Source organism: Harpia harpyja, chromosome 22 (assembly GCF_026419915.1).
Source record: "Harpia harpyja isolate bHarHar1 chromosome 22, bHarHar1 primary haplotype, whole genome shotgun sequence".
In the NCBI taxonomy this organism is placed as follows: domain Eukaryota; kingdom Metazoa; phylum Chordata; class Aves; order Accipitriformes; family Accipitridae; genus Harpia; species Harpia harpyja.
Window position 1 is genome coordinate 1,706,602 of NC_068961.1, and position 23,728 is coordinate 1,730,329.

Sequence of the window (23,728 nt, forward strand, 5' to 3'; positions counted from 1 at the left end):
GCTACATTATCCATTAATAAAATACTGTTCCACTTTAAAAAGGAATAAAAGCAAATCTTGTAGTATAAAAATTACAAATATTATGATACCTAAATTTGAGTCAAAAGCTTATTATGCAAACCAAAATAGTTTGGACAGTTGTCTTGAGTTCTCACTGGTTCCCCCTTCCAGGGCTGTCAGACACATCTGGATCCACGGTCTCAAAGAGATGAAGATGACTGTTGCCAATTCCGTCACGGGTGTAAGTGACAGGAGAGTCCACAGGGTGTGGGGAGATAAAATGCACAAAGGGCTTTTTACCATTAATCTACGTAACTGTTTGGGAATCAGGCTTGTCAAGATCTCTGGATTCCCTCCCCGGTCCTGGGAGAGGAACAAAGCCTGGTAGTTACAGCCAGCTGTGTGGAGAGGGATGAGGACACGAAGACACACACAGACGCACCCCCACCCCAATACAGCCTCGCCAGGCTGCGGTACCTGCATCCACAACCTCTCGCCAGAAGCTGGTCCAGGACTCAAAGCGGAGTGAGACATGCTGCTCGTACAGTATGTCTCTGTACCATATCTCACTAGGGGAGGGGGAAAAAATGTCTATGCCGGGCAGGTTCAGGGTGTGTATTTTGGCCTCTCAAGGGAAGGGCAGAGAACTGGATGCAATTTAATCTGCTTTTAAACTATCGGTCATTACGATGCCTACATGAGGCACCTGACACAGGCCATCTCAGCATGTCCTTCAGCTCACCAAAGTGATGAAGCTGTAAGAAAGTCAGGAGAAAGTTTAGGATACCCCCAAGCCGGGCACAGCACGTGCGAAGCTGAGGTGTGCTTCTTGCTGTGCATGGATGTGGTGGGCAGGGAGCGGCGTGCCTCCTCCCCTAGGGCCTGGCTTCGCAAATATAAATGTTCTGCAAACGTTCCCGTCATATGCTGGCCACATTTCTGAGACAGTCCTTGACATAGTCCCAGGGACTGCAACAGCACCTTTGCTGTAGGATAGATCGCAAAATTTGGCGTGCTAAGCCAGGTCAGCAGAAGGTTGCTTTTCACCCTCTTTCTGCTGACAGAGTGGTGGAAGAGCTGGGACCTGGCGCAAACAGCCCTGCTGCTGCAAATGAAGAAAAGAGGGAAGAAATGTTAGTACCACATTTAGCTTTATTGAAATTGAACAAATACCTTTTCTTAATAAACCCTTTTACAGCAAGTGTAAAATTTTAATGTTTGATTCATCTTATGTTACAGGTTGTCTTCTTCTGTGTAAGCAAAAATACCATCTTTTTTTTTTTTTTTTTTAATTTTCTACTTTAAAACATGTAGCAAGGATTTGAATAACGCAGATCCGGCACCAAAAGGTAACAGGTTCTGAAAATCACAGTACAGTTTTAAAATTCTTAGGTTAATTAATGATATTTAAAATGATAGCCACTTTGAGTAAAGATATAAATTGGAGGTCTGTAAACAAGTTGTGTTTACCTATAGAGCTATTGATTGCAGCTACAATGAGAGCAGTAATAGAAACTCAATGCTAAACTGAGCTACACCTTTGAGGAAACAAGTTCTTACTAAGTAGTGTGGTACAGGGTAGCACAATAGGTAAAATACAGTTTGGCACCTCAAGTTGCATGTAAAATCAGCAGAAATAAAATGAAGTAAGTGCACTGTCTTCCAACAAAAATAAACCGGGCAGTTTCACTGGTTTTGGAGTGTCAACTATCAAATAAATCACACGACACACAAGTTCAACTCCAAAATTACAATTCTAGTAAAGCAAGATAATATTAAAATGCACACCCACAAGGATAATAAAGTATAAATTTTTTTTTTCTGTTTTTTTTTCCTCTCCCCTATCAGTAGAAATAATTTACAACCCACAAAAGGACTCCTTGGTGAAACCGCTAACTACAGACATGGTCATGGAATGTAGCTCAGTAGACTTGTTTCAAATAGAAAGGCAACATTATCCTGAAAAAGTTTGGTCCTCTTATAACTCACTGTACTGTAGCCACCACAGTCTATTGGTAGATGTTTTAGGAGAATTGCTTGTTTTCTGATTCTCTTTTGTTTTGAAAGGTAATATCTTGGTGATAAAGCTGGGTAAAATTTGGCCCCATTTACAGATGCCTGACCAATGCTGAATCTGGAAGAACAACACTGAGAGTACATAGGGGGAACCCTCATTTTCTGGTCTCATGGCATATTTTTTCATGCAATCACTTTTCCTTCTATACTTCTTTTCCTCTTTGTTCATTTTTTCTTCAGTGTCCTGGGGGGGGGAAAGAAACCCTTAGTCCAAATGACAGAAAGACATTTCACTGTTTATTTACATGTGGATCACTTTGGCTAAGAAGTCCTGGCGAACCAGAGTTGCCTATTTCTTGTGAATGTCCTCATGCCGTATAATTTTGTATGTAATCCAGTAAAAGATGTTGAAAATGAGGAAGGCGAGTGGGAATGCAGCACGGGATATTGTATCAATCCTTTTTGCACGGTCAACAAACTTCTTTTTGATGGAATCTGAATCCTTTGGTGGTGCCGGAGGTGGATTGGGTGGAGTTGCCTTGACTGCTGTGCCATCTTTGACTTGGAGGCAGTGACCCATGCCATAGCCACTGAAATTGAATCGACTGTCACGAGCAACTTCATCTTCCTGGAGGATAAAGAAGACAAATAAGACACACAATCACCTGTCTATCAAGCACGCCATATACTTGAGTAGTTGAGGTGCACCCCTCTAAAGCATCTAAGCAAATTAGCTGGTTGAGCTATGATACGAAGTCCATGTTTCAAAGAAAGACAAGCAAGCAATTAAAACTCACATAAAAATAGATGGAAATTAGGTGATTGCCAGTGTTTGTGAATCAGAGCTTTAATATTTCTAGCTATGGCTAAATCAAGTACCCTGAGCAGCAAGCTGTATCCCAACCCCATAGGGAAGATATCTGACTCCACAGGTTTCTCATCGCTATCGGGCTTGCTGTGGGGAGGAAACATGGTCCTGTTGGTAGCAGAGAGTCTGTTCCAGCCAGCTTGAACTGAAAGACCCAGAGATCCAGGGGCTCAAGCTCACGGCAATGTGTATCCAGCTAACCACAGCCTCGCACCTCCGTCTCTGATCTACGAAACAAGGATAGATCATGGTCCCTCCTTGCTTACAGGAGCACTCTGACAATCAATACTTCAAAGTACACTGGGCACTTGGATTTAGTGGTAACTGGGACTTAGGTGCAATAGCGTGAGCTAATATAGCACCATCTTGCAGAAATCCATTCTCTCTTGTCTGTGTGGTACTATTTGTTTTTGGAGAGGTGAGTAACTACCACTGAACTTTATCACCATGATAACTGTGTGATGAAAGGTTTGTGACTGTGCTGGTAAATTCTCACTGCCGTTTCTCCTGTCTGATAGCACAATAATAAACAAGTTAACAGTTACTGGCAGCCCTCCATGAAGGATTCAAAACCAACATACAAGCAGCTCTATTCTTTTTCATTCCAGCAGGGATGAATTGTAGGTCCAGCAGCTTGACCTAAAGACCTTTGACTGACTAATACTTCATTGTTGACTTAAAATGACTGCTTCTTGGGCTCACAGGGAGCCCGCTCCCTCACAAGGAGTACTCCCCCATATCTCTCACTAAACCACAGCCTTCTGATCTTAGCAGAGAATCGGAGACTGCAGGAAAAAAACATCACAGCAGCAAGATATTGAATAAGGAGTACATTTGCTGAACTTGGGGGTGGGGAGGGAGGATAATTTACACCTATTCAGGATGTAAATCACTGCTCCTTCACAGAAGAACCTCTTTCAATAATTGCATTTTTTCTCTCCCCAGCTCCAGCATTGGAATTGAATATATCACCACACTTGCTCTCCTTACCTTGCAGCTGACATGCAAACGTGAATAACAAGTAGTGTGATCCAAGGCTACCAAATGAGAAATAGTCGCTCTGACTGCTTATGACATTTAGTGCTTATGGAAGGAGGATAGACAGCAAACAGTGCTTGGAGCTCCTGTCACTTCAGCCTGAGGACTATTCTACAGTGTACCTCTGAGCAGGTGGAAAACTGCGGTATTGCAAGGCTGTTTGAGTACTTATCCAGACTTTATATCCCTTTCTTTTCAAAAGCTCACCATCATTAAGAAAAAGAAGCATGGTCCTCTCCTTTTTCAAGTTTATTTATTTACAGTTTGCAGTCCCTCTGTGAAAACTCTGAAATTCTGCTTGTCCTAGTGATTATAAATATGTAGAGTATTTTAAAGATGAACCCACTGAGACCTAAGTTCTGGATAGTCTTATAGGCAAGGCTTCTCTTGCATGACTTAATAACACCACTAAGTCCTCCAATAATACAGGGAGCTGCCTTCCTCACAACGCTTTCCCTTTTACTGAGTTTCAAGAATAAAATGCATGCCCAGGACACGAGGGGTGATTAAAAAGGGTAACAGATTTTCAGCAGCTGTGTTGCCATATGTACTTCATTCATTTTTTAAAAAAATTAATTTCTGTTACTCCTGAGGGATCTATGGGAGGAAAAAAAAAAGGTACTAAGCTCAACGCAGGACTTGGAGAATCCCGACTTCCACTGTGTCCTGCTGGGTCGCGGCTTTGTTATGTGGGGCTGAGCAATTCGTCTTCAATGCCACAACCCTGCTTTTGATCTTACACTGTTGTAACTCAAGTGGGAAACCACCTGAGGTTAGGGACAGGGATGTTTAAATCACATTCTTTCAGGTCTTCAGCACCCAACCTTTATCTGTAAGGAGCCACTCATTTCATGATGGGATTTAGAGCCCTGCTTCTCCCCCCAAGACAGTTGGCCATGCCACTTCTTTCTCTCAAAACCCAGAGAGAAGTGTGCCCAGTCCCCATGCTAGGTTTTTGTTTAGGACTGCAGTAGATGCTGATTTACCCTGGATACAAGAGGTGCAGCGTTCACCTGGGGTATGAGGAGCACGTGCTCAGTTTCCTTCTCTGCTTGAGCAGATTGGAATCTCCTTCTCCCCGATAAATCTCTGGATCAGTTTGTTACCTGTTCTCCCAACATGGAGCTGTTTGCTGGTTGCAAAAAAGTGTGTGTTTATGTGGCTTTTTTTCAACCTTTGTCAGAAAAACTTTTTTCAAAGACTAAATAATTAATTAAGAGAACGGCACTGTGTTTCTACCTGCCACTTGTTTCTATGTTTGATATTACACTCTTACAAAAACTTAGCACTAGAGACACCTAAGCTGTGGCTGTTGCCGTTATCTAAGTGCCACTGGAAGCAGGCAAAGCCGCAGCCCTTACAGCCTCACCTCCAGCCCTGGAGGTGCCGCAGTTCTGTAACCACCGTGTGATTTTCAGCAGTGAAATCCCCCAGGAGCCGAAGGGGCTTTGCAGTCCGGCACCTGCCTGCCCTCTGAGCGCTGCCAGCATCTGCAGTCTCACAGGCAAGATCCGACCCCATCAGAGCTCTCCCACCTGACCAGACATCACCTGAAAGACCTCAGGCTGGTGAGGTCTCTGCCCTTTCCTACAAAGCTGGCCAGTGAAAGCGTTGAAAATTAACAATGAAACCCTGCAGGGATCAAGACCCACATGTCTGTCCTAGGAGGATACTTTTCCCATGAGGCTGCGGAGTTGGGCTTGTGTCCTACTGGCCCCCTGAGCCCTTAAACTGGTTCCACCCCAAATGAAACAGCAGGGACAGAAAGACTTCGTCCCTGCTGCTGAAGGAGGCCGGGGGTCAACCCAAGTGCTGGAACTTCATTGTCCATGCTGCTTGTGGGCGAGCTCACTCTGGCGTGGACCATGTCAACAAGCTCTCTTCCAGATGAAGCTGCTCCGCTGGGGAATAACGCTACACACTGCGGTCATGAGCCACGTGGTGACAGCTGGCCTCAGGAGCAATAAAATCCCCAATGCAATTTACTTTAGCAGTACGGATGTAGTTAAAAAAACTGTCTCCAAAACACCATAATCTCATGGCAAAGCTACAATTTGACATTTCAGATTATCTTCCAACATTCTTTTATATATAAAGGATTTGGGGGAATAGTCACAGAGAAAGAAAACCAAATTTATATCCTTTAACAAAGAGAACCCTTTTTTTCGTGTTTCAAAATGTGAGATGAAGAACTGACCTCAAGTGCCTCAAGTCCCTTAATATAGTGGATATGTCTTCCTTTAACCTAGAGGCTTGGTGAACTACTGGGCAACCTACCTAAGGTACCTTCTGGTGGGGTTGCAGAGATACTCTTCATTCTCAAGGTCATACTCAGTTCATACCATCTGATATACCCTCCCATGGAGACTCACCCAAAGACAGTCTTCAACCTGTGCTGTTCACCAGCTTAGTCACTGGTAAAACAGTCCAAATGACTTTGCAAACATCTCTATCATCATTGTAATCAGATTACACATAAAACTTACTCATTTTAAACTAGACAGGATCTTACTTGCTTCAATCCCAGGCTATTTATGTTTTTACAGATTCTAAAACCAAAATGAAAGAGCAGGTGGAAGCCACTGGACATCAACTGGAGTGGCAGAATCCGCTGCCATTGAAGTCATTAACTTTATCCTTCTAAAGCGATGTGAAGTTAGTCTTCCATAATATGCAGTCATAACTCAATCTGTCCTTGATAAAGACATAGGGAAAAGGGTCACCAGCTAGGATGACAAACAGAAAAGAAATAAATCGCAAGATGAAAGCATTCTTTTGCTGGTTTTGTCTCAGATGTTCACACTCCTGAGTATTTTAGAAGAACTGTCCTTTGAAAACCAATTACATTTCCTGAGATTTGGGCAAATGCTTTCTACAGACGCTTTTTCAACAGCATAGGTTTATGTGTATTATCTTATGATGTCATAATGAACATGCTTAGGTGTTGGCTTTAAACAATTTTCATCAGACAAGAATTACATTTTTTTTCTCAATATTTAATTTCCCTTTATGAATTTAGTCATTTTCTGTGCTTTACAAAGTAATGGCATTAGATTCTCTTGACTTAGCTTTACAGTAGGCAACATGTAAATCAGGGGGGTTATACTTCTGAAATGGTTTTCTTTCTTCATCTTCCATCTTTGTAAAGCTTTTATTCCTATTCCATCAGGTCTAGAATGTAATTCATACTACCAACTTCACACCAAAGCAATCAGGAATGGGAAAAACACTTTAGAAAATCTAGTCCATTCAATGCCCTGCATGCACAGCTTTCTGTACAATGCATTCTGAAGTGCTTTGTCCTGACCACTTTTAAATGCTTATTGTCAGCATTGACTCAGTTTTAACAATGAGGAAAATGAGAGAGAGGCTGGCTTCAAACAGTGTATTTAATTTACTCTCTGATGTGATTTATTCGTTTAATTTTGCTACTCTTTTTCCAACATATGGTGGGCAAACGATTTAAAAGACTATCTGGTTTAATTAAATTTCAAGGACATAGGAGATTAATTTTAGGTATAGGGTAGAGAACATCAGAGAAATTTTCCTTTTGGCATTCATAAGCACGACGTTAGAAACCCACAATAAATTCAGACTTGAATGCAAAATGGAATCAGTAGGAATTAGACAACAAAATAGCTTTGGAGACTTAATTCCTAAATCATCTTTACGATTTTGAGACACCTCCCATTTCTCAGTACTTTACACAATTCACAGTGTGGTTTTGCGAAGGCAGTCATGCTCACATGTAGTCGCTGAGTATGGGGATGAAGGTAGTTCAGCTGAGAAGCATGTTTGGACTTTCGAATTCTCTTTGGTTGCCCACAGAAGGCTCTTACAAAGCTAAACTGTCAGGAGACGAGAGGGAAGGTCCTTTCATAGATGAACTGTTTAAAAGGCAGTAATGGAGTTTAGGAGTAAAAGATTGATTTCATAACTGAGGGATTCACTGGAGGGAATCCCCAAGAATCTCTATGAGAACGAGTAACGAGGAAGAGATTTATAAATGAGCTGGGACAAAGTTTCCCAAGGGAAGGTACGCAGGTGAAACAGGCTATTAAAAGTGGAAAAATCTAAGCCAGGCTTTCCTGAAGGATTTCTAAATGCTGACTGCCTAAGTAACAAAATGGCAGTACATGAAATACAGGGTTGATAAGTGCAAGGTAAAGCACATTGCAAAAGATAAGCCTAATTACACATAGACAGTAATGGGCTAAAAATTGGTTCTGTCCCAGACGGGAGTTTGGGGAATTACCTCGTAGATGATTCTGACAACATTAGTCCTCCACTAAGCAGCAGTCAGACAACGGGCAAACGAGACAGAAAACATCATTCTGCCACTTTATCCACTGACAGTGTGATCGGTTTTTGAACACAAGGAGCATTTCTGGTCACTCAAACTCAGTAAAGACATAACAGAATTACATAAAATAAAAGACGAGCAGCAAGTATGATAAAAGACTTTTTCTGCATGAGGAGAAACAAAGTAGATGAGATCTCTTCATCTTAGAAAAGCTGTGTTTGGGGGAGGATATCACAGAGATCATAAAATCATGGTAAAAATTAATAAATGGAAGAAAAATTAGTAGGTTGTGTTTTTGGGGGGTAAGAAAAGTAACAAAGTTGGGGTTTTTTCAATGCAGGAAATAAGATAAAACACAGTAACACCATGAAGGATAAAGGGAGAATTTATTTTTAAAAGAAAGTTATCTTTCATTTACGTGTGTAAACCATTGTATGAAAACATTTCAGACAATGAAAATGGCAAAATGGCACAGATTCATAGGTCCATGTGCAGCTTAGTTCATGCAAGAGTGCACTCTGTGACTTATTTTCAGAAGACAGAAAAGTCCTTCTACGTTTGTCTTGGAGCTTTTAAATACAATTTGTCTCAATATCCATGCCTGACCACTGCTGGAGAAAGGATCCTGGAAGAGAGGCTATTCCTTCTCACCAAAAATGGCATGTCCTATGGGAATTCAGGTCTTCCACCTCTTGATAATATGCTGTGAGCTGGAGCCAATGTTGAAATGTCTTGCATTTCCCCTAGTTTTTAATACTTTGAGTGTCATGTTTTTCTTTTCACATAGTTCTGCCTTGAGACTAAATCCTGCTGATACAGAAATAGATGACTCTTTTATAGCAAACCTATGTGTTCCAGTTTCTTAGACAGGGGTAAAAGGGAAGATGAAGCAAGCTCTGGTGGCATTTGGTAATAAAGAGGTCACTAACAAACTTGTCTTGTTTGTTCCACCCTGAAGAGAGAGCTCTGGATCTCAGCTTACCTATACCAGATGCCATTCCCACTCATCCTTACTCCAGGCTTCACAGAGGCAGAAGGCAATGTAAAATTGTCACTTTTTCACCTCAATCCTGCCCAAAGTATAGATCGAACGCTTCCCGGAATTTGGCCTAAGTATTGTTTTTCCTAAATATTCACCAAGATGTTTCATCAAAAACACAAGCAGTCTCTGACTGATCCTGCTGCGTGATGCTGCTCCCTCAGGACCCACCGCTCTGTGTGTGACAGTGGCGTTCATCCCTTTTCTACCTCTCTTAACACTGATTTTCCTGATCACTAATGTTTGTTTTTTTCTCTCATTTGGACACTCATGCCTTATAAAATCTAAGTAAAACAGACCTTGAATTATAAATAGCACTGACATTTTAATTAACGGAAAAGAAATTGGTCATTGTTGTCTTCGGTAAGGGTTTCCAATGGACAAATTTAGGTTTGGTTTAGAAAGCTGTGTTTAATAATACCTCCTATCTCCAATAAACAGCAGAAGAATCTCTGAAACATAAGTGATTTACTTACTCATTCTGTAAGAACAGCAAGTGAACTGTTGTTAATACAATAATGAAATGGTAGTTAATGTGGCTTCGCCCTCTTCAAGTAGGAATTGAACATTATCCAACTGAAAGAGTAACATAATTTAAACATGTTGTGGAGCAAAAATATTTTCCTGGCTTGAAATATCTTTAAGTGGAATCTAAATTTTTCAAGGTTTACTTTAATAATGAAGATTATACAGTCAGTAAGGGTGAGCAGTTTGTTAAAAAAAAATAAAAATTTCCCTTTTTCTTTAGTAAAGCAAGGCTTCCTTCTCTCAATTTTGCAAATGCAGTTAATGTAAATTTTGTATTCAACTCATGTTTTATATATAATATAATTAATATTTTAATTTTGGGGAATGGAGGGAGAACCAGAGGAACTGCTGTTTTGCAAAGCATCATAGATGTTATGATAGAGAGTTATAGCTCCTAAATAACAGCGTATCTATTCCTGACACAGTGTCTTGGTTTCCCTTTGTTTTAACTGAAAGGAATGCCTTAAAATATTCAGACACAGTGATCTGTGAGCGTCTTATAGACATAATTTGCCTGGATATTAAATCCTCTCGGGACAGTGAAGTCTGGACACTTGACTTCTCTTGGACAACTCTTCCGCCAGTCTGTCTCTGATGAAAGCAGAGGTTGTCCGGTTTATCAGTGAGAGTGGCACATTAGTCTGTTTTACATCAGACAAATACATGTTAATGACCTAGATTTGAAGGATAATCTGCTCTGACCAGAAATCTGTCAGATACAGGGCAACTAACTTCTGCTCATGCTGTCTGCATGCAAGGCTGAGCAAACTGCAAGGCTAATGTTAAAATACGTGGCGACTATTTCAGCTAGAACGTGGAATAGTGGTTAACGGGCACATCAAAGCAAAATAATGTAAGGCAAGACTGTATGTGTTAAAGTTTTAGAACCTGAAAAACCTAAACCACTGAGGGAAACTTACCTTAAATTCACCTTTCCAGCTTTCTCTTGCTTTCTGCTGAACATCTGCCCCACGAGAGATGAGACGGGGCACGAGCAGACTCTCTCACCTGCCTCCTGTCGGCACTGCTCAAGCCCCAGCCTCAGACTTCAGCACTTTCCTGCCCCGAAACCTGCTGCAGGGCCAGCACCACCAGCAAGTGCCCCCCCGGGACGGGGGCTCACGGTGTCCCCGGCTGTGCGACAGGCTTGGGGGGCAGCGGAGCTCCCGGTCACGGAGCGGGATATCTGAGGGCTCGCCTCTCCAGGATTTTTCCCGTTAGGTTCTCCGGTGCTTTTCTCCGAGCAGATTTAAATATTTTGGGGAAGATGGTTTTTATTGCACCTTTGGGAAATTTCTCACTGGCCTCTGCCTCAGCTGTAATCATCTTAGATGACTTTGTTAGAGCACCCCCGTGCCCTGACCATGGCATCTCAGAGTACTTCATTTGTCAAACAGTCAAAAATAAGCAAAAAAAAAGAAAAAGTGTATATGTGCACACAGGGCCCATAAATGGCACTCGTGATTTGATTCATGCAGATCACCCTCTCGAACAAGGTGTTGCTGGGTGCTTTTTGAGGCTTGGGGTTTGATTCCCTCAGCTCCCCCAGTTTTCCACCCTGCGGCAGGCCAGGGACAGCGGACGCTGTCCTCCCTGCCCGGGCCAGGGCTGGGGACCAAGCGCTGGGACCCGTGGCATCCATGCCCTTGCTGAGCAGCGGCTGTCTCCCACTGGGTGCTGGGAAAGGGAAGGGGAGGGAAGAGGCTTTTTTCCTCTCTGTTGGTGGATTCTCTCCTTCAAGACATTTGCTACAACAACACAAGGAACAAACCCCAACAAACGCAGACAGAGATTACCAGAGCTTTCTCAGACATTCGTGCATTTAATTTATGCAAATACTGCACAAAACAAATTAAATATTGCAAATTATATTAATAATTTAAATTATGTCGCTAAAAATAGTCAAGAATATCTGAATAACCTTAAAGTGTTCACATGCAAATTTTATAAGTTTCGTGGGCTTTTTTTTTCCTGAGAAGACAAGCCAACTGATAAATAAATGCCTTCCTTTTCCAGTTATCAGTTCTTAATACTAGACTTCCAATAAGTAATGTTTTGAGGTCAGTTTTCTTTTCTTATCTTCTATTACACAAATTATCCTTTCTGGTTTTGCATATCGTTTAGTTCTTGTTGTTAGCCAAGATCTCAATGTGGATTTCTCTAGCTGTTTTTACATAGTTCTGAAGTATGATGGGGTTAAACAAAGTATTTGCCAGCTATCTGCACTTCAAACTTGTTTCTAAAATTAAATTGTTGTATCTTAGAAACATCTTGACTGAATGTGTTAGAAATTTACTACACAGATAGACTTCTGTATTTTCATTTTGATTTGCTTCTATGAGGGTTGCTCTATAAAACTCTGCTATTTATTCACAGCAAAATAAACATTCATCATGAGGTAAAAATCAATGGCACTCAATGCTACAGCAACTTGATAGAGCAATCTTTACACAGAATTGTTGGGGTCTTTTTTTCTCATCTGGTAAGTAATAAATCCACAAATCCTACAAGGTCATTAGAAGTATGCATACAACAGAAATGAAATAAGTTTTCATTTAAAATGAGTTTGACAGTTTTTCTTCTACTGTATATTACACACACACACACAAATATACACACTCACCCAGTCTGTATGCACCCACTCATTTAGATATGTGTACATACATATACATGTGGGAATCTATTTAATTTAGTCATTTAATACCTTTTGTATTCCCTAAAGGTGTTTGTTAGTGGAAGTCCACCTAGTGAGAAGTTTTGGTTTCCAGCTTAAGGTTAGCAGTTCTCTCCAGAGCGTTTATCAAACTGCAAACTCCATTTTGAATAACTTCTCAAAATGCTAACTTTTCTGCTAGCTTTTCCTCTTCAGATGGGAATGTGGTTCTAAGGAGCAGGGATACAGAACACATGGGCAAGGGTCATTAAACCTTCCAAATCTTCTCTGCCCATGAACAGGCTCTTTGGTGGGGTGCGGGCACCTCTCCAGGAGGACCATCTGCCCAGGCCAGTAGCTAAGCAACAGATCACCTGGTGATGGACTTTTATTACTTGGCAAAACTGATTAAAGGATAACCTGAGACCATAGATTTAATAGTATGTAAGAAAAGTCAGTACTGAGAGGTACAGGCAGATGAAACACAGAAGTGTGGCTATAGCAGTGGAAGAGGTATTTTGGGGAGAGGATCTCAGACACTTGTCTGAACCCAAGTTTTGCTCAAGAATATCAAGGAAAATGGGAGAAGAAATGTCAGATTAATTTATCTAGAGGACAGAGCGCAAGAATAACACCAAAATAAAGGGCTGCTCTGCCAGCATAGCATATGCTCTACATGTTGTATGTTTCATCTTTTATGTGTCCTGGAGTAATTCTACATCAGTGTTTGCAGTGCTGGAGCTCTGGAGAAGCCCGTCCTTGGGTAAACTGAAGAGGTCGGGACTCACTTTGAGGGCCTACAACCACCTGACCTTGAGGTCCTACTTTTGTGAAGGAATAACACCTGGGAAAGGATCGTGTTCGGAAAATATGCCAATAAGCCAGAGAATGAAGCAGTGCAGGGGGCCCCCGAGAAAAAGGGAGACCCAGCAGCACGGGTTTCTACGTCACTGGACATCCAACAGCCTCATGAGTACCAGGTGGGAGCACTCTACCAGGATCAGACAAGATGCTGGGTTTGGGGGCAGCCTAAATACTGCACGATAGGATATCACACACACTGCGTGTTTATAACGAGTGGGCATTAACCTGATTTGTTTGTCCTCTGAGCTGGAAACATGAATGGGGTCTTAAAACCACTAACGTGAAACACAGGAAAACTGATTAAGGAAACGGTATTCAATAGCTACTTTTGGTCCTTTTGCTTCCCTGTCTCCTTCCTTCTGCACCTCTCTCTTCTCTTCTCTTCTTGACTCCTTTTCTACTTTTTTCTACCATGCATTTTGCCTCACTAATTCCCAGTTCTGCTCTTGCCTACCTCCTCTTTGATGCTTTCATCCTCACTGATTTCCAAATATGCAACCGCCACCTTCTGCTTGCAAAATTCAGTTCCTTCCCGAACCCCTGTCTGCTCTTGCCCCTTTCTGCTCTTTGCGGCCAAATTCTCTTCCTCCAAAGAAAAGACAAAGCATAAAAGTAGAGCTCCACCTTGCCAAGACAACCTCTGAACTGAAAGGTGTTATTCTACCTTTCAAGAATAACCAGGAAATAGCTGATTTTTTAAAAATGAAAACCTTCCACTTTTGGATATCTGCAGAGCTCCTAATTGCTCAAAGAGTTTCCAGTACCACAAAGCATTTTGAAATGTATCGCTTCTCATTTGTCCTACTGTTCATGACATACAGCATGCCCCGTTGCTGGCACAGAAAGCTGGAGATTGTCGAGTGCATTGGCCCACGGAGCAGTCTGTGCCTTTGTTCTGACTACCCAGAACATGCAACACGAACCATTTGGAAAATGAACGCAGTGAGTGCTGCAAAACCAGCAAATGGGATTTCGTTTTTATTCTAAGTTTAAAGCTCAGCAAAAAGAGTCGTTTGTGCATAGTACATGTTGTTCTGGTCTACTGAAAACTGAGTAACGTGGTAGTATATGCAAGTAGTAATAGATTAAAGATTTGGCATTCTCTGGAGTACTCCAATGACATGTCCAATCAAAGCAATACCATCTGCTTTTCCTTATATGTGCTAAAATTATAACACTGTGCTAATTTCTGTATTAGTTTACACACCGCCTTCAGGAAATTATACTTAACAGATAAGCAATATTTGGGCTTTGTGACTTATCTTTAGCAAACAGTTAGTAAATGTCTTTCCAATTACTCTCAGCTTTCTTCTTAGAGAAAGGAGTTTAGAAATCAATAACATTGATTATGTACTCTTTTTATCCCTGAAGGAATGGCAGTTACTTGCAATTCAAATGTTACTTCCCTAAGTTTTTCGCATGCTAGAATTTTGACAGACCAAAAGGAGAGCAGACTTTCACCTGGAGCTTGGACACCAGTAAAACACAAGAAGCCTGGTATTGTACAGCTAAATTAAAATGAACCCGTTGTTTATGGAGTGGAAATTTTACCAGACTGCTAACTGTACCTCCTCTTGAGGTGGTGTTCAGTTTGACATTACAGAGAATACCACCTAACTGATCAACACCATAACCAAACCTACAAATCACATGGGTATGTTGTCCCTGTAATTTGGAAAGAAAACAAAAGTAATGGAAGAAGACCCGTGGAGCCTGCACAATATTGGCAATATCTTCCTCCTCATGCTTGCTCACCGACACTCTGAGGCATGGGAAGACAGAAGACCAGGCAGGGAAAGGCTCCTTTCGATGGCCGTCTGGGGTTTCTAGGGGTCCCTTGCCCTGTCAGCTTTGTGGCTGGATGGTTTACTGATGATCCCAGAACTCATTTGCAATGTCTCTGCATGACTCTGCATTGCATGATTTCTCCCCATGGGATGAAAGGCCGAGTTATCCCTTCTTTGGGTCTGAGAGGAGCAGCACGAGACCCTTGAACCACCACCTGAGGGGACAGCTGTCTAGAGGATATTTTAAACGTGTTTGACACATTTAAATAGATGGTTTCAGCTTGCCAGTCTTGGAATGGCTCCTAAAATAAACGTCAATATAAAGAATAAGGCAATTTGTTTTGGATGATTAAGAGAATCTGGCTCATATATCCAGGGTGTGACAATTCCAATCACATCTTCGTTTCAATTTACAGGAAAGAAATAAACTAGGCTTCATTATTGTTCATACTGCTGGTGCTATATATTTGACATGATAATCTACAGTATTAGTCAGTAAATTGACTCGCTGGACTGCCCTTGATCATATGCTCCATTTTCCGCTCAGCAGGGCCCTCTCTAACAGCTATATATAACCAGGGAGAAAAAAAAAAAAAAAAAAGAGACAGTTCTCTCTCAGATCATTATAAGATGATGTTGCGTTCAGTTTTCCTGTTGCTTCAAAGGTTATAAATGATGTGATCTTTTCGCCATCACAGATAATATATGGCTGCTGTTTGTCTGACTTGTCAACTCCTCACACAGAAATTCAATACTCCCTACTTGTCACATATTCATTTCAGATGTGTGTTCTCTTGCAGGGCCCAAAATGAAATAGTCACTGTATTCCTATCTGCCAGTTTTCAAGTCTTGCCTTGTGTGGTCCTTCCTTGTCAAACCACAGTTGTCACGTTAGCAACCCACATGAGTACTTGCAGCAAACGTAAAATCTCCTGATTGTAATTAAAATTCCACATGCTTTTCTATTAAATAAAGAAAATCATCGTGCATCTTAATCCGTAGCTCTGCTCTTCTGTCACTGTTTTTTAAATGTCTGATTACTGAGCTAATTGCTCAGGCAGGTTGTTTTTAGACTGCATCATGCATTTATGGGTTTTATATCACTGTCAAAATAAGTATTGGATTAATCCTGGCTCCTCATCTATGTGTTGAAAAATCCATTTCCTCAGTCCAGACATAAGTTAAAATTAGGAGTAGCCTCTAAAAGGGGCTACAGGGTGAAGGGCAGTTCTCAGTGCTAAGAAAGGATGAGAGCACAGACTCGGAAAGCGAACCGCTCAGTACGAGGTGGGCATGAGTTACAAAACACAAACTTGTGTAGCTGTATTTCAGCAGCAGATCTGCAGCTGTAACCTGTGCTGCTGCAGAAGGAAGGGGAGCCAAAGCGCCTTAGGATAGAAAGAACATATCGCTATTCCTGTCCAGAATGGTAAATAATTGTTCAGAGACTTTTTTTACTGACCTTTGTTCCAGGAGTACTTGCAAGTCAAGGAGAATTACAGGGTGTAAATCAGAAATACTCAACTGTGGGTCAGCACATCCACAGATATAATTCAGCTCACAGTCTCCCTGAGGAACAATCCCTCACAAATCTCTCTTAAACTCACTCCTGATATATTGGGCACATTACAGAAGAAACTGTTTAAGAGCACTGATTAATATTTTCAGCAACTGTAAATCTCCCAGCATATCGCCTGGTGCTGGCTCTCAAGGGCTCTTCTGGTCCTGTTCCCTGTCATCCTACGATTCTATGATGTTTGTTGTTTGAAGAACAGAATAGAAATCAATAACCATCCAGGCCAAACAGCTTTCTCTATGTTGTAATGCTTTAAACATGCAAAGAGGCTAAAGTTTAAGCCTCTTTGCTTTGACGCTTCGAAAGCTGCCGACAGAAAAGATTCCCAGATTCATAGGAATTTGCTACCAGTTCCTAAGACATCTTCACTTTGATATGGAAGGCAAGAGGGGAGGACTTGAGGGATAAGAAAGGTCAAAATTCACATCCCACCGTGGCATGCCGATTACCCTTCGGGCACCCCTGTACCCCTGGGGTACAGCGCTTTCGGAGTGCAGAAGTCTGCCTCAGGCTAAGGCAGCCCACAGCTCACACACGAGATAAGGTGTGATATGCCCCCTAAAACACCCTTCTATCTCCCCTCAGATGAACAAGACCTCGCTGCAGGAGAACTAGGTTCTTGATTCATAGGTGAAGGAGGTAAATATTTGACAGACTCATGAGAGGCAGGTTGGGCGGCAGGGAATGTATAGCAGTGACAGAAGAAAAGTGAGACTCTGAGAACACTGGCTGGGATGCCACACGCAATAAAACCATCTACTAGCCTCACGTGGGGTTCGAAAAATATTCAGGAAGTAACAGCTGTTAAGTTCAAACACAGCCTCTGATGAAAAAAAATCTGTTGTCATGATATAAGTCTGATATTCAGCCTCAGCTACACAAATACCCACAAGATAACTCGCCAAAAAAAGGGAAAAGCAGTAACAGAACAAAGATGGGTGACAAAATCATCGGTCTTCATGCATCAAAAAGCAAAATTCAAATAGATTATTTTTACAACAAAATAACACAATATAAGCCACAAGGGAAAGTGAACAAAGATCAAAGAGCAAATCAGAGACAGACAACACAAACAGGCATCCTCAGTGTCTAGAAGTAATAGAAGAACAGGAGCATACAGCACCAGAGCGTCTTAAAAGAGCTGTCACGTATTCGGGGAAAAACATCCTTTGTGCAAACTTGAAAAAAGAGTATTTACAGCTAGGGAGTAAGACAACATTTTCTGTGTCTGCAAAAAGCTACCACCTCTGGAGTTTTTATTACTTTTTCTTCACACTCATGTTTGGTCCTTGTGAAAAAGTACAGTTTATATTACCACTGCATGAACATCCAGCACAGGTAACAGTAAGGGCAGAATAATAAAAGACCAACCCATTAGCAAAAAATACAGAACTGACTCCATCATAGTTCATGACAGACAAATCTAGGACATCTCCAAAATAAGGAACAAAATGGCAGTGCTCAAAAACATTTAAAAAAAGAACTGCAAAAGCTAGCTAATCGATTGCTTTTATGTAATATCTGAAGTCGATGTGAAGGTGAAGACTTGGAACAGCAGCACTGACTTAGTGTTTAATGATTTTGGTTTTTTACATTACGGGAGCAAATAATCTTATTTTTCCCCATTGTTTTTGCTTCCTTGCTTGCATGGGCTAAGGACCACCAGTAGCCCTCCCAACCACTATTTGAGAAATCTGAAATGGCAGGATGAAGCTGGCTTATGCTAAGTCCTTAAATATGCTAAATTTGTTCCTGCTTTTGTTCACGTAATTGTACAAACAGAAATACCTTGGATCAGGAAAGAAAACTAGCATAACTAGCTCTCTTCCTCTCTCTTTCAACCCTGCTCTCCTTGCAGGCACCGTCGCTGTACTCTGTATTGCTTTGCTCATGACAGATACCAACTGAACCCTGCAAATATGCATTACAATGTGCAAAACCATTAGTCATCCTGTTTGCTTTCATTTAATACACAGCTTTGGTTATTTTTACTTCTTGATTAACCTCGCACACGCTCTTCCTCCACTTCCAACACCCTTTTCACTCCCGACATGAACTCCTGGTGGCTCCAGTGGCCATATGTACTCTTAGTCCCGCAAGTGCTGAGGAGCTAATGTGAACAACTTATAGCAAGTTCAAGAAAAGTGTTTTAATAATTCATAAATCACATTGAACTGACTGCTCTATCCATAAATAGTAAAGGCTACTCATCACAAAAATACCACCTCTGGCTTAGAAAGTCCTTGAGCTGCAAAGTCCTGGAGCTCAGGAGGATGCATCGAGGACGTACTGCTGTCCCAGAGAGCTTTCTGTGCTAGACAGAGCCCTGGCCTAACAGGGGACAGCCTTCCTGGGCTTTATCATCTCCAGACCGAACTTCACACAGCGGAGGGATGCAGCTGGTTGCTGAACAGCTGCCCTATGAATCTCAAAGCTCCACTGGCTATTTAACTGCTAGGTTTCCATAGTGCCCAGAAGAAATGTTCCTACCAAGTCCCTTTGCCTTCTGACTATAATGCAGCGTGTTCAGCTTAAACAGGTGACAAGCTCATTTTGCCTAAGATGTAAACCTGAAAACAAGAATCTAAATCCAGTATTATACATTTCTGTAGGCATTATTAAAACAATTGTTTACAAGCATTTAAAAAAAAAAATCTATAATAAAGAGCTATTATTTCTGATAGGAATCCAGTTTTATTTGGTCTGCGATAAGAAATTTGACTGTTGCTAGCTAAAAAGGTTAAGCTGAAAACAAATGCTACATGAAGAAGACATTAACTAGGCTGAAGAGCCAAAAACCAGATTTTCAAACTAGGTAGGAAGAGCGACTAACCTTACGCTTGGTAGGTAAGGTTTGAAAAGTAATTAAAAAAAGCTATATAGAGCAATAATTTTGAAGCTAACAGATAAATCAAGAAACAACTAATCCTCTTTAGTTTTGCTAGAGAAATCATTACCAAAAATATCAGTGAGGCTACCTGGAGTGAGAAGCATGATACCCAAACATAAGAGGCTCAGAGAGAGAACTAGAATTAATAAATTCAGAAAAGCTGAAGCCCAGGCATGGCAGGACATGCCAGCATATGAGAGCCTGGGGGAAACTGGCAATTACTAGGTAGACAGGCACAAAAGAAATCCAGTGACCTGTGTGGCAAATACAGTGTAAAGCTAATGTAGGGAGAATAATATCTAAAATATGTTACACCTCCTCTGCTTTTCATCTAAGAGACACACACGCACACACATACATGCACAAATACCCAAGAGGGACCTGTCTGATAGAAGATTAGCTGACATTATGGTCTAATAAGAAAACTGCAGTTGAATAGCTGGATAATTTGTCACTACTCCTCTGTAAAGGATGGGGCAAGAACTTGCAAAACTTGCAAGAAAGGTAATTGTCTTCTGCAAGAACCACTGCAAGTTTATAGGAAATACCTATATAATCTCTTGGTAGGGCTGGAAAACTATTGAGCAAGAGCACAAAGTGATTTTCAGAAGACTTGAGTATCCACTCATTGGACTAAATATCTGCGAACACAAGAATTTCCCCCAAATTTTGCATGGGAAGTCCCGTGACAGTCTCAGGGTCACCAATCTTTCAAAGTTAAGACAGAGTACTTATGCAGTATAAGCACCCATGCTGCACATGTAATGAAACACATGGGACCAGACAAATACATCTTAATTCACCTAACTAGGTATGTAATGGTGAAAAAAAGGGTATTAGGACCTTGTACATCTTCCAGACAGAAGATACCAAGGGCTCTAAAAGAGCATCCTGTGATGCACAAGTTCTCTCTATCTCACCAGCCTGTAGTGGCATCACACTTGCTATAATTTCCCTTGCCTGCCATGCTCAGCACATAAAAAGCCTACAAAACAAAAATTCTGCAAATGGGGCAAATGAGGAGACTTAGTTTCTGGTTCTACACCGTGTTTGCAAAACCTGAAGACTGTGAATGTGGTAAAATCCTTTGGGTTTTGCATAAATATCTGTTGTACAGCTCTTTCCTGTCAATTTGACAACAGAAACAAACCATATTAGAAAAGCGACCCCTCCATGGAAGTGAAAGAGAAAGCTGCCATAAGTTAACAGACAACAGATAGATCAATTTCTTGGAAAGTTTGTGTTAGAGAGTATCAGGGCTGCTACATGCAGGCACCTGGAAGACTTTACGTCCTGAAGAGGAAACACACAACTTGCCTTCCTAGAATGGCACACAAGATCTCACATTTGTGCAACTCAGATAATCTCTAATGAACAGGGTTTGTGATCTCCATTCTTAATTAGTTATTCTTTTGACAGGAGAAGATTACAGAGCACCTGAAGGCAAGTATCTATCACCAGCAGGCTTGGGAAGGCTTAACAGAAAAATGAATGAGTCAGTCACAGGCAGAGCACTTCCACATGACTAGCAGAAAGAGTTCTCAGAAAACTACATGGAGAATCACTTGAAGAGAGTGAGGTGAGGCATGAAAACAAAGGTGTCATATCTTCTGGGAGTCTTGTCATGATATCACAGAGAAACTAAAACCCTGGCACTTTGGTAACATAACTTGCACTTATGCAAGTGGATTATAAATGTGTGTGTACAAATGTACATACAGTATCTGTATGAGAAATTACATACACAAGTTAGAAATTAAATGATTTGAAGAGCTATGCTATCGCTCAGAGAGATGTTACAGGCTCAGTGCAGAAATTCACAGGTAGGATTCTGGACTTCTGTCACTTCATGTGTTTTGGCAACAACAGCAGTCTTTTCTGACCTTTCCAATCTGTTTCTCCAGGAGCTAAAAACACTCTGGCACACTCAGTATGCCAGATATACTCAACCAGCCACTGGAAAACTGAGCTTTCCAATAGTAAGTCCTTGATATTGATCCTGCTGCAGTAAAGAAGTGTTGTGTGGGAAAAGCCAGGGCTGTGCCAGCTCTGAGATGCCATGGGGAAAGTCCAGTCACAGCGAGTGGAAGTGGGTAAATTTTTAGTGACCCGTGGTTGGGCTTGGCAAGGAGTTTTCAGATGCTCCCAACTTGAAATGGGTCTTTGTGAGGACTCTGGGAAGACTCAGCAACAAGCACTCAGAATATGTGGAGTTTCAAGGTGTTTATTCCTTCCAGTGTAACTATCCCTAGCCCCCTCCTCATGTTGTAGCAAAGAAAATCTCCTTCCCCACCTATTCATCTACTCCTAGTTGGCCAATTGCTTCTTTTGTGCAAGACAGATTAGTGTTATTACAAAAAAAAAAAAAAAAGAAAGAAAGGAACAAAATCAGGCCACAAGAGAAATACCTGAGTACGGATATCCATATTTACAATAAATAGCATCTTGCTCTAGCAGTGGATCAAGTGAAATAAACATGTTTGATCATTAAATCAAACTAAGTATGTCAGAATCAGGCTCTGACTGATCAGTTTGCCACAAGCAATGGCTGTCAACTTGAACAGGAATAACTAAACAATGTTGTTTTCCCCCTGGAAAAAAGATAGAGAAACAAATGGCTTCAACACCACTTTTTTAAAGGTACTATAGAAAGTGGATTTTACTGGAACCCATGAAGTTTTTCAGACCTTGAGACAGCGTGAGGTTTCAACAGTCTAGTTAATACAATTTGGGTTTGCACAATGTCATTTGGACAACATCATTACAGAATGCTTCACAATTAATTACATTCAAATAGCAGCTTCTATCCCCTGTGGAGAAAGGGATTAATTGGGTCAGATGTAAATATGCATTTCATGGATCCTACTGAACACTTGCCCATCTCACCAATTTACTGTGTAATTTGATACAACTGGTGTACTATGCTCTGGAGATGCACGGGGCGAGCACAGTTGCCAGTTAGGGTAGAAATACACGGGTGCAGCAGTGCTGGTATTCTCAGGTGTGTTATGCTTGGCTCTAACTGCCCGACCCTTTCATTCTCTTGCAGAAATACTAACTTATATTTATTCATGCTGAAATACTCTGCTGTTGAAAATGAGGCTTGGGACAGAACTCAGAACTGTGTCGTGATGGACCCCTGGCAACTGTTCTCCTCCCAGGTGTTTTCTCCCCTCCATGGGAAAGAGGACCTGACCATCACTGCAGTGGGAAACCCTGAAAACAGTAAAGGCAGGAAAACAGTAAAGATAAGCTACCTACAGGGAAAGAACAAAGGAGCCAACTTTGGGGCAAAGTTGTTTCCTTGACCCCTTGTGCAGCCTAAGCCTAAATCTTGGGACTGCAATGGCTTTATACTCTCCTTCTGGAGTCTTGGATAGGGGCAGTTTAGGTTAAACATACTCGTCCTGAAGTCCCCTTTCTTCATTTTTGATCATGAAATGCATATTAGCCAATTTTTTCGCTTTTTTCCATGAAATAAGGTGGGTCAGAACACATCCAGCAAAAGAATCATGATTTTCTAAAATACTCTGAAAAACAAAAGTTTGTGCCTGTGGCAGGTGGTTCTTGAAAAGCTACTTCTTGTTGCTTTAAAGGATCAAAAATAAGAACACTGTTTCCTGGCTCTTTCTAGCTTCTCTGCCCTATTTTCAGTTTGTACTCTCCCCTAGGTACAATAAAATTGAGACATTTGCACCCAGCTGGAGAGTACCTTTCATGAGCTGGAAAACTGCAGAGTTCATGTCTGGCGTATTTCTTGCTGTTCATGAGTAACTACCAGGACAAACTTATTCGAGTGAAGTGCAAACTTCAGTCCCCAAGGCTTGTCAGTTCAGAGTTGATCCTTTCAGCCACTACATGCTGGGTAGGTACAAGAGAGGACTCGGAGTTTCTAAAGCAAAGTAACACTACCGAGCAAACGAAAAAAACTTCAGGTACTCCTTCTGGCTTTTCCAGTCCCACCTGTCGCAGGTGGTGCAGCATACAGTCATTTCATCACCCCAGATCTGAAAATTGTAATACTACTGTTCTGTAGCCCTTTTAAACTTAGTTTTAAAATGCTTATATCCTCTTCATATCTTATTTAACATTAAGGAGCAATTTGCTAAATTATTTGCATGCTGGCCAACATGAGTCATGGTAATGCATCATGTCCTACTTGGTGC

General features: G+C 41.4%; 1 protein-coding gene across 6 annotated transcripts in view; it reads right to left on the minus strand.

Moving 5' to 3' along the window:
• Nucleotides 1-1,132: 1,132 nt before the first annotated feature.
• The window catches only part of GLRA2 (glycine receptor alpha 2), a 136,763-nt gene continuing 114,167 nt past the window's right edge, over nucleotides 1,133-23,728 (minus strand). For all 6 annotated transcript variants that reach the window (XM_052773986.1, XM_052773984.1, XM_052773987.1 and 3 more), the window contains one exon: nucleotides 1,133-2,644. In XM_052773986.1, the coding sequence (XP_052629946.1) occupies nucleotides 2,366-2,644 (279 nt within the window). In that variant the 3' untranslated portion in view covers nucleotides 1,133-2,365. The remainder of the gene's footprint in view (nucleotides 2,645-23,728) is intronic.